This window comes from Vulpes vulpes, chromosome 2, assembly GCF_048418805.1.
Source record: "Vulpes vulpes isolate BD-2025 chromosome 2, VulVul3, whole genome shotgun sequence".
NCBI classification, from domain to species: domain Eukaryota; kingdom Metazoa; phylum Chordata; class Mammalia; order Carnivora; family Canidae; genus Vulpes; species Vulpes vulpes.
The window spans coordinates 66,300,679-66,316,169 of NC_132781.1; the positions used below are offsets into that span (position 1 = coordinate 66,300,679).

The 15,491-nt window shown below is 38.2% G+C and overlaps 1 protein-coding gene across 11 annotated transcripts in view; it reads left to right on the plus strand.

Annotated features, from left to right (window-relative positions):
* Positions 1-3,044: 3,044 nt before the first annotated feature.
* The window catches only part of CENPC (centromere protein C), an 80,694-nt gene continuing 68,247 nt past the window's right edge, over positions 3,045-15,491 (plus strand). For 6 of the 11 annotated variants that reach the window (XR_011999872.1, XR_011999873.1, XM_026003539.2 and 3 more), the window contains exons 1-4: positions 3,291-3,675; positions 7,681-7,727; positions 13,365-13,435; positions 14,136-14,230. Coding sequence is in view for 9 of the 11 variants with exons in the window: in XM_026003539.2 (XP_025859324.1) it covers positions 3,412-3,675; positions 7,681-7,727; positions 13,365-13,435; positions 14,136-14,230 (477 nt within the window). In the remaining 2 variants the exon portion in view is untranslated. Of the gene's footprint in view, positions 3,676-7,680; positions 7,728-9,450; positions 9,514-13,364; positions 13,436-14,135; positions 14,231-15,491 lie in introns of all 11 variants that reach the window. The other 5 variants (XM_072748864.1, XM_072748863.1, XM_026003537.2 and 2 more) reach the window with 4 other exon arrangements.

The following is a 15,491-nucleotide window of genomic DNA, read 5'->3' on the forward strand; positions in this document are numbered from 1 at the left end:
CATGAATCTAAATGTGTTTTAAATGACAAAAGCTCCTTTTTAAGAATTTTATGCTGACTAGAAGTAAACTATAGACTACAAAATGGAGATCCAGAGATTAGTGTACTTGTTGTTCCTCTACTTACTTATTTAAACTATTTTTTGTCAGGGTAGCCCCAGTGGCCCAGGGGTTTAGCGCCTCCTGGAGACCCCGGATCAAGTCCCACGTCAGGCTCCCTGCCCCCCTCTCTCTCATGAATGAATAAATAAAATCTTAAAAAAAAAACAACCTATTTTTTGTCAGTAAAACTCTACCCCCAAGATGGGGTACAAACTCACAACCGGAGATCTTTGTTAAGAGCAACAATGTATATATAATAGAATTCAATTGCAACTCAGAATAAAACACTTGGAACAGAGTAACTATTAAGCCATTTGCACAGCACTCTAAAATTAAGAACTCTTGGGGACATTTAACCCACAAAAAGTAAAATTGTTTTTGTGAACGCTGCTGCCATCTACCTGCATACTGCGAGCACATTTTACTAATGTGGCAATTAGAGTCTTAGTAGAGTCTTTCTGAGGATAACTTTGTCAGAAAAGGCTACTTAAGGTGAATATGCTTAACACATGCAGTAACATTTGACAATAAAGACTTTTAAAAATTGAAATGTTATATTAAAAAATACACTTCAATAAATAAATATGTTCATTTCACCTTAGCAAATTTTAAAAGTTATAATTGCAATGTCTATAATTTTTACAAATTGATTTTTGGAGTGTAATTTTTTTCTGACAAAATTTTCTTACAGTAATTAGCTAACTTGTACTTTTGATTTTTGTGGGATAATTTGTATGCAAAAATTCTGAGAACATCTGCAATTTTATTAATGCCACTTTGCCCTATCACTTTACTATGGAAAGTTTGCAGTTTTATGTAGTCACACAAATGTGTGAATCATACAGCAGTTTGTCTTTGATGTCTGGCTTCTTTTACGTAGTGTAATGCTTTTGAGATTCATTCGAGTTGTCGCATGTATCAGTAACTTGTTTTTATTGCTGAGGAATATTCTGCTATATAGATGTACTCTAATTTGTTTATTTACCAGTTGATGGGCATATTACCAGTTTGGGTTTACTATGAGTAAAGCAAATTTTAAGTTTTAATAGCAATTGTGTTAGGATTTCTAGAACAAATTAATTTTAGAGTGCCATTTTTAAGGTCTAAGATATTCTTTAAAATAGTTTTAATAATTACTAATTTAAAATTATCTACATAAAATCCTAAGTTCTTAAAAGTTTCTACTGCCTTTCAAGTTTCTGGATACTTTATTTCCCATGTACACAACTAATATACATACTTCCATAGACACACACACACACACACACACACACACACTCCTTACTTAGCTTACGTAGTTGTGCTGAAAAACTTCAAGATTTAGTCAGTTGACATAGAGGTTCTGAAGGAGTGATCTGGAAGTATTTTGGGGAGGCAGGGAGCCTATAATGACAAAGCTGGGTTTTATAAATATTAGTCATTCAACTAGCAACCTTATTTTTTGGATGCTAAAAACATGGTGAAGGTATTAAATAGTGGGACAAATGCAGAGAGAGCTACAAAGTTTGTTTAGGAATGGTGGAGTCTCCATAACTTTGGTTTTCATAAAGGTGCTGCTCCATTTTCTCTGTAGGACAGACCAGTTCATCACCAACACCCTTGTGCACTGCATTTTACACTCTATCATGTTTCTCAAAATACCTCTGAGAGTTACTGTTTCCAGTGGAAACAGGAAGCATCATTTTACAGGTGGAACTTTTATATCTGTGATCGTGCTTGCTAAAATTTCTCACTCAGAGATAAAAAAGAGTAGAGTGGTTAAGTGCTCGGTTCTAGAGTCAGAATACCAGCATCCATCCCCAGTTGTGTCCTGGAATCGTAGTTCAATTTGGAGCAATTTTGGAGTGTTATTTAAACACTGTCCCGGTTCTGTCTGTAAAATGGGGATATTAGTTGTCTTCTCGTAATAGGAATGTCCTAAGAAATGTTACTGCATGGAGAGCATTAAAAAAAAAAAAAAAAAAAGAAAAGAAAAAAGAAGAAAAAAAATATTGGCATATAATGTGAACTGAATACACGAAAGTTTTTATTATAATCTATTCCAAATATGACAACACCAAATTATATTCTGTAGTCTGGTTGGCAAAACTTCTAGATCAAATAAAAAACTCCATAATGACACCAGGCATTATTTATTGAATTCTTACTATATTCCAGGCATTTCATCTGGATATTAAAAGGAATTAATCCAGTATTTCTGTCTCTCTCTCTCTCTCACACACACACACACACACACACACATAGGGGACTTGAGAGAGTTTCAAGTGTCCACAATGGCAGAATTAGTGGAGTAGACTGGAACCCAGTCTGATCTCAGAGTTAACATATAACCTCTCTCCCCTACCAAAAGTAAATAAATAAAAACCCTAAAAAAAAAAAAAACAAACCAAAAAAAAAACAAAAAAAACAAAAAAAAACAAACCACAAAAACCCTTAGCAGGTGATAACATTTGTTAAATCATTACAAGTCGAAAAACTTTCTTAGCTCAACTCTTGATTGACGGATTGAGTCAGTAAGTATTTTGCTTAAAATTCCCAAAAGCAACTTTTTATTAAGTCACCAAAACAGAACACAAGTTTTATAGGATCATGGAATAGCCCAGTCTTCAGAGCATCGAGTTCAGCTCTCCCATTCTATGTTATTAAGGAAACCCTTAGAACAGGCGCCACAACGTGCCCTGGATGACGTAACAGACGGCTGAGCAGATGTCCAGTCTCTTAATTAGGGCTCCTTTAAGGTCTTCATTGTACCTAAATGACATAGTTTTCACCCAAGTCGCTTTTTGCCAGTGCTTCATGAAAAAGATCACCCACTTATTTGGAAAAAAAAAACACATCGTCGTCATCATCATATTATCATCACTTTTTAAAAAGGCCTTATTTACGCGTGAGGGACACAGGAAGGCGGAGAAGCGCGCTGCACGCGGGACGCCCGGGCAGGGCCTCGACCCCGCGCCCAGGACCCGCCCCGCGCCAGAGGCCGCCGCCCACCCCCTGAGCCGCCCGGGCGCTGGCGGGGGCGGCGCGTGTGCACAGGGAAGCACTTTGCTCAGGTCTGCGCCAGCAGCTCTCATCCTTGCAGGTTTTATTTTCACTCCGACCTGAGCCCTCCGCGTGCTTCGCGGCGGGCTCAGGGGCAACAAAGGCTGCGGCGGAGACGGTCCCGCCTGGCAAGCGGAACCGCGGTCCTCGGCTCAGCCCGCCCCGGGCCGCTTCGTGGGCCTGCGGAGGGCGGGGCGGCGGGGACGGCCGGGAGGGGCGGGAGGGGCGGGCCCCAACGGCTGAGCCGCGGGGGCGCGGCCCGTCTGCGCATGTGCAGACCGTTTCAAACGGCGGAGGCTGCTGGGTACCGTGCTCCGGAAGGGCCGAGCCAATGGCTGAGGCGTGTCGGTAGCGCGCTTGCCTGCCGCGGTTCCCTCGGGTTTGCCACCTCCCACCTGAAGGCCGCTCCCGGGCGCGGTCCGGCCGCTCTCCTCCCCGTGACCGGTCAGCGCCCGGCTTCTCGGAGCCCCGGCCCGCGGGGACTCCCGCCGCACCCCGGGCCGAGGGGGAACATGGCTGCCGCGTCGGGTCTGGTAAGTGCAGGCCCCTGCTTCAGGCGAACGGGAGCTGCGCCGCCCCGGGCGGGGGACCCCCAGACGTCTGGCCGCTGCTGTGCCTTCTTGGAGTTAATTTCCTTGTATTGTTTCCTCAAAATGTCTTTTTTTTTTTTTTTTGAATTTTATTATTCATGAGAGAGGCAGAGACACAAGCTGAGGGAGAAGCAGGCTCCGCGCAGGGAGCCGGATGTGGGACTCGACCCCGGGTCCTCAGAATCACACCCTGGGCCTGAGGCAGGCGCTCCACCGCTGCGCCACCCGGGCTGCCCTAAAAACATCTTTTAATTCTGGTTGTGATGGCATCTTTCTCTTCAGAGAATCTTGTGGTCCCCCCCCCTTTTTTTTTTGGCTTCACTCTACTTCTTAGGCCTCCAGATAATTTTCCGTCCATAGAAGTATTGGGATACCTCAAAAGTCTGGACTTCCGGGTCTGCAGGAGCAGATTATGTGTAAGTTACGTCACTGATATAGTGTTCCAAGAGATTATGTGTAAGTTACGTCATTGATACAGTTTTCCGAGAGATTATGTGTAAGTTACGTCATTGATACAGGTTTCCGAGAGATTATGTGTAAGTTACGTCATTGATACAGTTTTCCAAGGGACAGCTCCTAAAGAGGTGCCTAAGGCGGGAATGACTAGAGGGGCCCCCGGTGTGTGTGTGTCTCCGCACTCCGTTTGGTGTTTACTATTCCGTATCTCACACTTTGCTTGTGGTCACTATGTATTATACAACCCACAGCAGCCCCTGTCCTAGTGTATTTTCTCCTTTATCTCTCCTTTTTAAGAAAATCTTCATCCGTCATCCCCCCCATTTATGTAAAGTTGTATGCTTGTATGCATGAAGATGTATGAAAGGATCCTACAGAGGGTACCTTTTACTGTGAGCACATAAACATTGTTTACATTAGGTGGGGTTTTAAAGAATAAAGCCATTTTTACTGGAGGAAGAGGAGGGGAATAAAATTTACCAAATGCCCACGGTTCCTTTTTTTTTTTTTTTTAATTAAGGAGTTTTATTTATTTATTTTTTTAGAGCAGCTTTAGGTTCTTAGTAAAACTAAGAGGAAGGTACAGAGATTTTCCAAACCCACTCACCTGGACGCACACATAGCCTATCCTCAGTATCCTCCACTAAAGTGGTACATTTATTACAATTGATGAAACTACACTGACACATCATTATTACCCAAAGTCCGTCTTGGTGTTGTACATTTTGTGGGTTTGGACAAAAATTTAGTGATTTGTATATATCATTATGGTATCAGATAGAGTGTTTTCACTGCCCTGTATATCCTTTGTGTTTTACCTACTTTCCCTCCCTGCACAGCTCTGGTAACCACTGATCTTTTTACCAACTTGATAATTTTGCTTTTTCCAGAATGTCATATAGTTGGAATCGACTTCTTTCATTATACATTTAAGGTTCCTTTATGTCTTTTCATGGCTTGGTAGTTCATTTTTTTCTTTTTTCTTTTTTTTTTTTTAAGATTTTATTTATTCATGAGAGACATGGAGGGGGGAGAGAGAGAGAGAGAGAAAGAAAGAAAGAAAGAGCAAGCGAGTGCACAGAGACACAGGCAGAAGGAGGAGCAGGCTCTATGCAGGGAGCGTGACGTGGGATTTGATCCCGGGTCTCCAGGATCACACCCTGGGCTGAAAACAGCGCTAAACTGCTGAGCCACCTGGGCTGCCCAGTTCACTTTTTAGTGATGAATAATATTCCATTGTCTCAATGTGCCATGCTTTATCCATTCACCTAGTGAAGGACATCTGGTTGCTTTTAAGTTTTGGCATTTATAAATAAGGCTGCAGTAAACATCCGTGTGCAGGTTGTTGTATAGACAACTGTTGCGTGGACAACTCATTTGGGTAAATACCAAGCAGTTATTTCTAAGTATTTCTAAGACGATTTCTAAGTCATGGTAAGAGTCTGGTTAGTTTTGTAAAAACTACCAAACAATCTCCCAAAGTGGCTGTACTATTTTGCATTAAATAAATGAGTTTCTGTTGTGCTATATCCTTACCAGCATTTGGGTTGTCAGTGTTCCAGATTTTGGGTATCTCATTGTTTTATTTTGCTTTTGCCTGATGACATGATGTGGAGCATCTTTTCTCCCCATCTGTACATCTTACATGTGGCATAAGGTCTTTGGCTCATTTGATTTTTTAATTTGGGTTGTTTGTTTTCTTATTGCTGAGTTTTAAGCATCCTTCCTATATTTTGGATAATAGTCCTTATCAGATGTGTCTTTTGCAAGTGTTTTCTTCCAGCCTGTTGCTTGTCCTTTCATTCTCCTTTTTAATTTTTTTTAAACTATGATCAGTGTTTATTTGGATCAATGTTGGCATGGATTTAAAATCTACGATTAATAATAATAGCATCAATGGTATTGTTAATAAACTTATTTTTTCAGTGTGATCTTTGCCTTTTATGAATTTCTTCTTTCTTGGAGATGTTGCTTTTCAGAATTTGAGAAGCTTAGACTGGTTGAAATTAGTCTCAGTTCTCATACTGACTGCATTTCTTGTTCTTCATGCCTCTAGTTAACCTTCTATAATCATTATCTTTGTATATCTCACCTTCAAGGAAAGACATTTTTATCTCCTAAGTTTTCAATCTTACTAATTTGGCATATCAGAAACATATCAAAAAAAGGTGTTTGGTGTATAGTGCACTAGGCAAGGCGCTGGGAAGAATATAAACTAGCTTAATGCAAAATCTCTGCTCTCAGGTTTAAAAAAATCTAATAGAGGTCTTCATCTTTTTTTTTTAAGATTTTTAAAAAATTTATTTATTCATAGAGACAGAGACAGAGAGGCAGAGGCACAGGCAGAGGGAGAAGCAGGCACCATACAGAGAGCCTGACGTGGGACTCGATCCGGGGTCACCAGGATCTCGCCCTGGGCTGCAGGCGGCGCCAGACCTCTGCGCCACCAGGGCTGCGGGGTCTTCATCTTGTTGAATAATTCAATCCGAAAGCCTTTAGGAGGGGTCAAGCAAGCATGGTAGGGGGTCCCTACTAAAGATGGGAAGCTGCAGTGGCCCGAGCTGAGTGTCCGAGCCTGAGTGGAGTCTGGAGGGTGGCTCAGCTCAGGATGTTAGAGTGTGAGGGGGTTAAAAGAGTGTTTATGTGCGGTGGAGTCATTTATATTACACTGGGCCAACTAAAAGTGAGGCTCAGTAAATATTTGGTATTGGTAGTACATTTTAAAGTGTGCTGCTCATCCTATTACTACCCAATTTTCAACTAGAATTGATTTTACTATTAAAAGATAGGATCCTAAGTATCTCAGATATGTTCTTGACTTCCCAAATCAGCATGTCTATATAGGTGTTTTATCATTTCTGTTGTTCCCAGTGATGGGGCTGTTTCCTTGTTGGAGTTAATGATTTTCTTTCTGGAAGCATTCTAGGATTTTTTTTATTCTCAATTTTTCAGAAATTTCACTATTATGTCCCAGGTATGGATCCTCTTAAATTTATCATGCTATCTATTCATGCCCTATAGATTTAGGAAATTTGATTGTGTATTTTCTCATAGTATGTCTCTTTGTTCATTCTGGAATAACAATTGGTCAGAAGTTGGACCTTCTGATTTTTGCATCTTCTTTGTTTTATTCTTTTTTCCATTTTCCACTTCCTCTTCATTTTTTGTCCTGTGTTTTTCCTCTCCCAGAGATATCCTTAGCTTTTTCATAATTATTGCTTTTTAAAATTTTAAGCCATCCTGTTTTTATATTAAGAGTTTTTCTTGGTCTCTAATTAGTGTTTTAGTATACCACTTTTGTTTTATGAGTTCAGTATTTCAAACTCTCTTGAAGGTATTAATTAGAGGTTTTTTATTTTTTTTTTATTTATTTTTTTTTAGTAGTGGATATGAAGTGATCCAAATTCCTTTTTATAGTAATATAATGGGCATTTGGCAAAACTTGCTGAATGAATATATTTTCACCAGTTTGATGATTCACTTTTCTTTTAGGATCATCTCAAAAATGACTATAGAAGAAGATTTTGCCGACCTTCCAGGTGAGTTATATATTTAAACTTTTTTTTTTTTTTTAAGATTTTATTTAGTTCTTCATGAGAGACACAGAGAAAGATAGAGGCAGAGACACAGGCAGAGGGAGAAGCAGGCTCCATGCAAGGAGCCAGATGTGGGACTCGATCCCTGATCCGGGATCATGACCTGAGCGGAAGGCAGATGTTCAACTGCTGAGCCACCCAGGCGTCTGTATATTTAAGCTTTTAAGGTCATTTTTATTTCCATTTTCAGAAAGTAATTTTTAAATGAAGAAGGGAAAAATTACTTCTGTCTAGCATAATGATTTCTGTGCCCACTGATTAAGTATAGTCTACTTAGTGATTTTTTATTAACAGAAATGTTAATGCAGGCAGTGTATTGACCCCAGTGGCAGTGAGAAGACAGAAATTTACCTGGTAAATTATGGATCAGGAAGAAGCAGTCTTAATTCTGACTAAATGACAGCCATGGGGAAAGCACTCTATAAAGTGGACTGAATGGTAGTATTACAAAGATGCAGCTTATTTGGTAGGGCTAAAAGAAAACGTGGGTGTACGTTATAGAAGGGCAATAGAAAACCTTTGTGGTGTGGAACTGTACAGATCTTGACTGATGGTGATATCTGGACCTACAGATGTGATCAGTTGTACAGTACTAAGTATGAACATAAACACAATGAATACAGTTGATCCTTGAACAACTCAGGGGTTAGGATTGCTGACCCCTACACAGTTGAAAATTCTTGTATAATTTTTGACTCCCCTAAAACTTCTAACAGCCTACTGTTGCCTGGAATCCTTACCAATAACATAAATAGTCATCACATACTTTGTATGCTGTATATTATATACTGTATTCTACAATAAAATAGGCTAGGAAATAGGAAATGTTATTAAGAAAATCATAAGGAAGAGAAAATACATTTACAGTACTGCACTCTATTGATGCTGCAAGTTTATGTTGTCTGTTTACAAGAGGAATCATCTATCATTATGTGCATGTTAATGCATATGCGTATCATTATGTGCATAGAGTCTTACAAGGTACAAAATACTGTAGATGTTATATATATTATTAGCAGTAGACATCAAATATGAAAAAATAATGTGGAAAAGAAATTCTTATTTATAGTAGGTATAGTAGGTAGTGATAAAAAAGCAGCAGTGTGATTGCTTTATGGTAGTGTATAATTGATACGATTGTTTCATGGTTATCTAGTCTGTACACTGATGAATGAATTGTTATGAAATTTTTATGGCATACAGTATTATAGTATGGAGTATGATATGGAGTTGGAAACATTCTTACACTTTTATAAAACCACTTACCTGTAATGAGAGATATATTGTATGGTAATATAATTCTTTGAAAGGAAAGTTGCAAGTCAGTACGATAACATGATTAATTTTATATTAAATATCATTCACCTTATGCCTATGTAAGGATAGGCTACCCACTTCCATGCAGTTTTGTGCATGATGTTCTACACAACAGATACTTAGACCATGATGATGACGATGACATAAAATGTCTCATACATTTCTTGCTATATAGTTACTAGATGTCACACGAAGACACATATACAGTGTATTTTAATTATATGGCATGCTAATTATTTACTATTCATTAAGTGGAAGTGTATCATTATAAAGATCTTCATCCTCCTCTTCTTCATATTGAGTAGGCTGAGGAGAAGGAGAAAGAGTTGAGATGATCTTCTTGTTTCAGGTGTGGCCGAAGCAGAAGAGGTGGACGAGGTAAAAGGGGAGGCAGGAGAGGCCGGCATACTTGGTATAACTTTATGCAAATACATCGTAATTTCTATCTGACTTTTGCTTTTTAATTTCTCTAAAATTGGTTTTATATGGTACCAGTCCTGCTGTTTACCTTAATTTGAGTGTCTGTATTCCTGTATCATAGAAGATCTATGTCATAAAAGAAGTCAAAAGCAGTTTTGAATAATTGGAACCGTCTATCAGATTGTCTAATGTCAATTTGTTTTGTGGCAGTGCTTCTACATCTTCTGCTACACCTTTTGGTACTGGTTTAGAAGTGCCGATCTCCATAAAGTCATCTTTTGATTCCTCTGGTGTGATATCTATTAGCTCTTGAATTTCTCCAAGATCCTTATCTTAAAACCCTTCACCTCCCACCTTTTTCTTTTCTTTTCTTTTCTTTTCTTTTCTTTTCTTTTCTTTTCTCTTTCTTTTCTTTTCTTTTCTTTCTTTCTTTTTTTTCCCCCATATCCACCATCTCTTTCATGATTTTCTTGACTGGCTCTGTCATAAATCCTGTGAGGTCATGTATAACATCTGCACACAGTTTTCTCCAACAGGAATTTATTTGGGCTTGATGGTTTTCATAGTGTTCTCTATAACAATAATGGTATCTTCAATGCTGTAATCCTTCCAGACTTTCATAATGTTCTCTCTGTTGGGTTTCTGTTCCATGGTGTTGATAGTCTTTTCCCTAGAGAACCACGTGTAGTGAGTCCTAAAGGCCCTATCACTCCCTAATCTAGAGGCTGAATTAGACACATCATGTTGGGGGCAAGTATACCATTTTGACTCCCCTTCAGTGTTGAACTCCTGGGATTCTGGGTGGCCAGTGACATTGTTCAATATCAGAACTTTAAAAGACAGTCCCTTACTGGCAGAGTACTTACTGACTTTAGGGACAAAGCATGGATAGAACCAGTCCAGAAGAAGGCTTCTTATTGCCCAGCTATCTTGGTATAGTACAACCCCAAATCTGGCAGCTGGTGTTCTGTCTTTTCCCTTTAAAACTGGCAGCTTTGTAGATAGTCCTGATTATAAACCTGTTTGCACAGAACAGTACAGTTAGCCCATCCTTCTTTGTCTTAAATCCTGGTGCTTGCTTCTTTTTCTTACTAATACATGTCCTTTGTGGCATTTTTTTTTCTAGAATAGGACAGTTTTCTCTGCATTAAAATGTTTAGGTAGATGTGTTTTCTCAGTGATTTCCTTTTTTTTTTTTTTTTTTTTAATAGATTTATTTGTTTTAGAGGGAGGGAGAGAGAGAAAGCATGAGCAGGAGGAGGGGCAGAGAGTGGGAGGCAAGCAGACTCGCTGTTGAGCAGTGAGCCTGATACAGGGCTGAATCCCAAGACCCTGAGATCATGACCTGAGCTAAAATCAAAAGTTGGATGCCCAACCAACTGACTATCCAGGTGCCTCTTCAGTGATTTTTTTTTTTTTTTTTGAGAGTGCGACAGTGGTGGGGGCAGTGGATAGGCAGAGGGGAAGAGAGAGAACTTTTTTTTTTTTTTTTTTTTTAAAGATTTTAGGCATTTATTCATGAGAGACATACAGAGAGAGGCAGAGACATAGGCAGAGGGAGAAGGTGACTCCCTCCAGGGAGGCCTTGTGGGACTCGATCCCAAGACCCCAGGATCACAACCTGAGCCAAAGGCAGACACTCAACCACTGCCCCACCCAGTGCACCAAGACAGAATCTTTTAAAAAATTTTTTTTTAAATTTTTTATTTATTTATGATAGTCACAGAGAGAGAGAGAGAGGCAGAGACACAGGCGGAGGGAGAAGCAGGCTCCATGCACTGGGAGCCTGATGTGGGATTCGATCCCGGGTCTCCAGGATCGCGCCCTGGGCCAAAGGCAGGCGCCAAACCGCTGCGCCACCCAGGGATCCCCCAAGACAGAATCTTAAGCAGACTCCACACTTCGTGCAGTGGTGCAGGGCTCAATCTTATGACCCTCAGGTTATGACATGAGCTGTGGCATTTGGGAATTCGTTTGCTGCCTCTTGTTTGGCAGAAAGTTCTTTTCCTATTATTTTAACTTTTTTAAAGCCAACTTCCATTCTGAATTGTCAAATCATCCTTTGCTGGCATTAAATTCTCCAGCTTTAGATCCTTCACCTTCCTTTTGCTTTAAGTTGTCATAATAGTCTTTGTTTTTTCTCAAACCATTATAGAGTCTTTATACCTTCCACATAAAAGCTGCATTTTCAGTATAAGATAGAAAGATATTTTTCAAAATGCAAGGTTTTGTACCTGCTGGTACAGCTGCAAAGATAACTTCACAAATTTCCTTTTCTTTTTTTTACAATAGTCCTTATGCTGTATTTATTTATCTTGAAATGGTAGGCAACCACAGCTGCAGACTTCAGTCTATGGTATATATCAAGTAATTCAACTTTTTCTTGTAATGTCATGACATCTCTCTGTTTCTTGAGAGCACTTCCAGCATCACTAGTGGTACCTCATTGGATCCCCATGTGTTATTTAGGGTTTATGGTAATGGACTAAACATAATGAAAACTGGGAGAACTGCGAGAGATCACTTTTTACTGCAATACATGATTTATTGGAGAAGATGAATCCCTCGCTCAGAGATGATTAGTGTTAGATGACATTTTAAGGGGATTCTCACTAATACTTGAGCTCACCACAATAGCAGCAGGCAATAGTGGCAATAAAATTATTACAGTAGTATGGCATGCCCTACAGTTAATTTTATACAGTTATGATTTAATACTGTATCTTTGCATTTGTTTATATCTCTTGACTACAAATAGCACCATGTATGTTCTGTGTGTCTAAATTTTGATAAATTTTTATTTCTAATAGATTTGTATTTTATGGTAGTAAATGATAAAATAGTATCTACATGTATTTTATGTATTCATGACATACCTAACTTTTTGTTAAATTTTTTTCATATTCATAGGCTGTGTGGTTCATCTCTGGGTTTTTTCAAATTGTTGCAAATCTCAAAAAAATTGTGCTGTTTTATGTTTACTGAAAAAAAATCTATGTATGAGTGGACCCATGCAGTTCAAACCCGTATTGTTCAAGGGTCAACTGTATATGTAGAACTGGAGAAATCTAAATAAGATTAGTAGATTGTATTGATACCAGTGTCCTGGTTATGGTAGTATAGTGTAGTTTTAAAAAATGTTACCACTGGGGGAAACTAAGTAAAGTGAACAAGAGATTTCCTCTATATTATTTCTTACAATTGCTTGTGAAACTACAATTAAAATTTTATACTGATTCATAAGCTGCTGTTAAGGTTAATAATATTAAATCAAAAGTACATTTGAGAACTTGAAGGGAAGACTGTTACTTGGAACTGTTAGGACCAATGAACATAGAGGGTTTTTTTTTTTAATTTTTATTTTAAAAATATTTAATATTGAGAGATACAAAGAGGCAGAGACATAGACAGAGGGAGAAGCAGGCTCCCAGTGGGGGAGGGACCTGAGCCAAAGGCAAACAGTCAACCAGTGAGCCACCCAGGTGCCCCCAGAGAGTTTTTCTTAAAGAAGTGTTTTAGTACTGATTAAATTTGTTACAAAAAATTTATATTCTTTAGATATAGTAGTAGTCTAAAATGGCTTTAGATGTGGCTCCTTCCTAGATAACAAGGAATCTAATTGTTAATGGAGATAATGACATACTGCTTTCAGATATTTTTCTGGAAACTCTTGGACTCTCAAATACTTGTTTTGTCCTCAGATAGTAAAGATGATATTTTTCCATTAAGTAAAATAGCATTTTATAATGAGATATGAAATTTTCAAAGTAGATGGTAACACAAATAGCACATATCTTCTGGAAATGATGTGTAACATTTTCCCTTCATTCCTTCTTTTATTAGAGCCCCTGCCATTAATACGAAGGAAGGCCAGAACATACTGGAAATCTTACAAGACTGTTTTGAAGAAAAAAGTAAGGTGTCTTTGAGTTGGACTTTGATGGTTGGGTTGGATGAAAATATAAATTTGTCGTATTGATACTAAATTCAGCAAGTGTGTTCTTCTAACATTTAAATATAAGTAAAATATTTTCCCAGAAATTTTGAGTACACGAGGAATCCTTTATGTACCTTTTGTTATAATACAAACATGAGAATAATTTGTCATTTCTTTTAGTTCACACTAGATTCCTGTAGTGTGGGAGTCCATAAATAATTATTATACACAAAAGGAAGTATTTCATGTAATGGGAATAAATGTGCAGGGTTCTTAGGATCCCTAAGAGAGAATATTTGATGATTTGCAGTTCTTCCTACAGAAACAGTGAATTATGGCAAAAACTTTTTGAAGTGCTGGTCAGCGTCAGAATGTATTGAAATAACAGAATAGATCAATCAAAGAAACAGACATAGAAAAAAAGAAAGAAACAGACATAGATAGTGAAAAAAAATATTTCTTTTATATAAGCTCTGAAGAGCTGGTACACCATTTCTTCAGGAATGTTGTTTGCCTTTTTCAGTTTCTGATACCTTTTAGGAATACTTGAAGTGATGTCTGTACTTAATTTTTAACTGATTGTACTTAAAGAATCAGCAAACTTCTTCACATTTCATGTAGTAACCAAAGGATTTGATAGCATATTTATTAAAAATTTTTTTTTGCTTTTTTAAAAGGTTTTGCTAATGATTTTAGCACAAATTCTACAAAATCAGTGCTTTTTTCAACACCTAAAATAGGAGACATTTGTATTCAGTCACCAAGCAAAGAGGTAAGTGAAAAAGAGAGCCAGTACAGCTTTAATATTTTAATGAATGAAGCGTTACACAATATAGTCATTCCTATTTTAGTTGTTTGTAAGTCTTATTCTTAAAAGGGAATCCTATATTCCCATTGACTTTTTTATAATTTAGAGATATTCTGTGAAAAACTTTTTTTTTCTAATGATTTTATTTATTTATTCATGAGAGACAGAGAGAGAGAGGCACAGACACAGGCAGAGGTAGAAGCAGGCTCCATGCAGGGAGCCCAATACGGGACTTGATCCCAGGTCTCCAGGATCACACCATGGGCTGAAGGCGGCGCTAAACCGCTGAGCCACCTGGGCTGCCCTTCTGTGAAAGTTTTGACTTGACGTTTCCTGTGTTTGAAATCAGAGGTCTGGGTATAGAATTATCAAATCATAACACAATCATTTTTCACCTCTCCTAAAATAGTAGTTAAGTTAGATTTTTAGAAAAGTGGGCAGTGCTTAAGTTCTCAATTCAAGGTGGCAGATTTTGTTATTTTCTGAGAACCAAAGTTACTCGATTGCTATAAGGAGAATCAATCTTTTATAGATTATATTTTAAGAGGATAAGTTGACTTAACTGTACAAAAAGCGAACTTTCAAATAAAGTTTGTAAAGCTAATGAATAAAGACATGTTATTCAAAAGTACAGTACAAATTGGAAGGACAAAATATGTAGTGCTATAAATAACATTCACTATAAATTTCTGTAAACACTTAATTATACAATTGGTCCTTGAACAACACAGAGGGTAGGGTTGCTGACCCACCAATGCAGTTGAAAATCCACGTACAACTTTAGACTCCCCAAACACTTAACTACTAATAGTCTGCTATTGACCAGAAGCTTTACTGATAACATAAACAGTTAATGCATATTTTGTATGTTATAGGTATCATATACTATATTCTTAGAGTAAAGTAAGCTAGAGAGGCACTTGGGTGGTGCAATTGGTTAAATGACTGACTCTTGGTTTTGATCTCAGAGTCGTGAGATTGAGCCCCACATTGGGCTCTGCGCTCAGCGCGGGATCTTCTTGAGATCCTCTGTCCCCTTCCCCTACCCCTCACCTGCTCTGTCTCTAATATAGATAAATACATCTTGTAAAGAAAAATGAGCTAGAGAAAAAATGTTAAGAAAGTTATAAGGAAGAGGAAATACATTTATAGTACTACATTTATTACAAAAAATTGTGCATAAGTGGATCCTCACTTATTCAAGCCTTTGTTCACGGGTCAACTA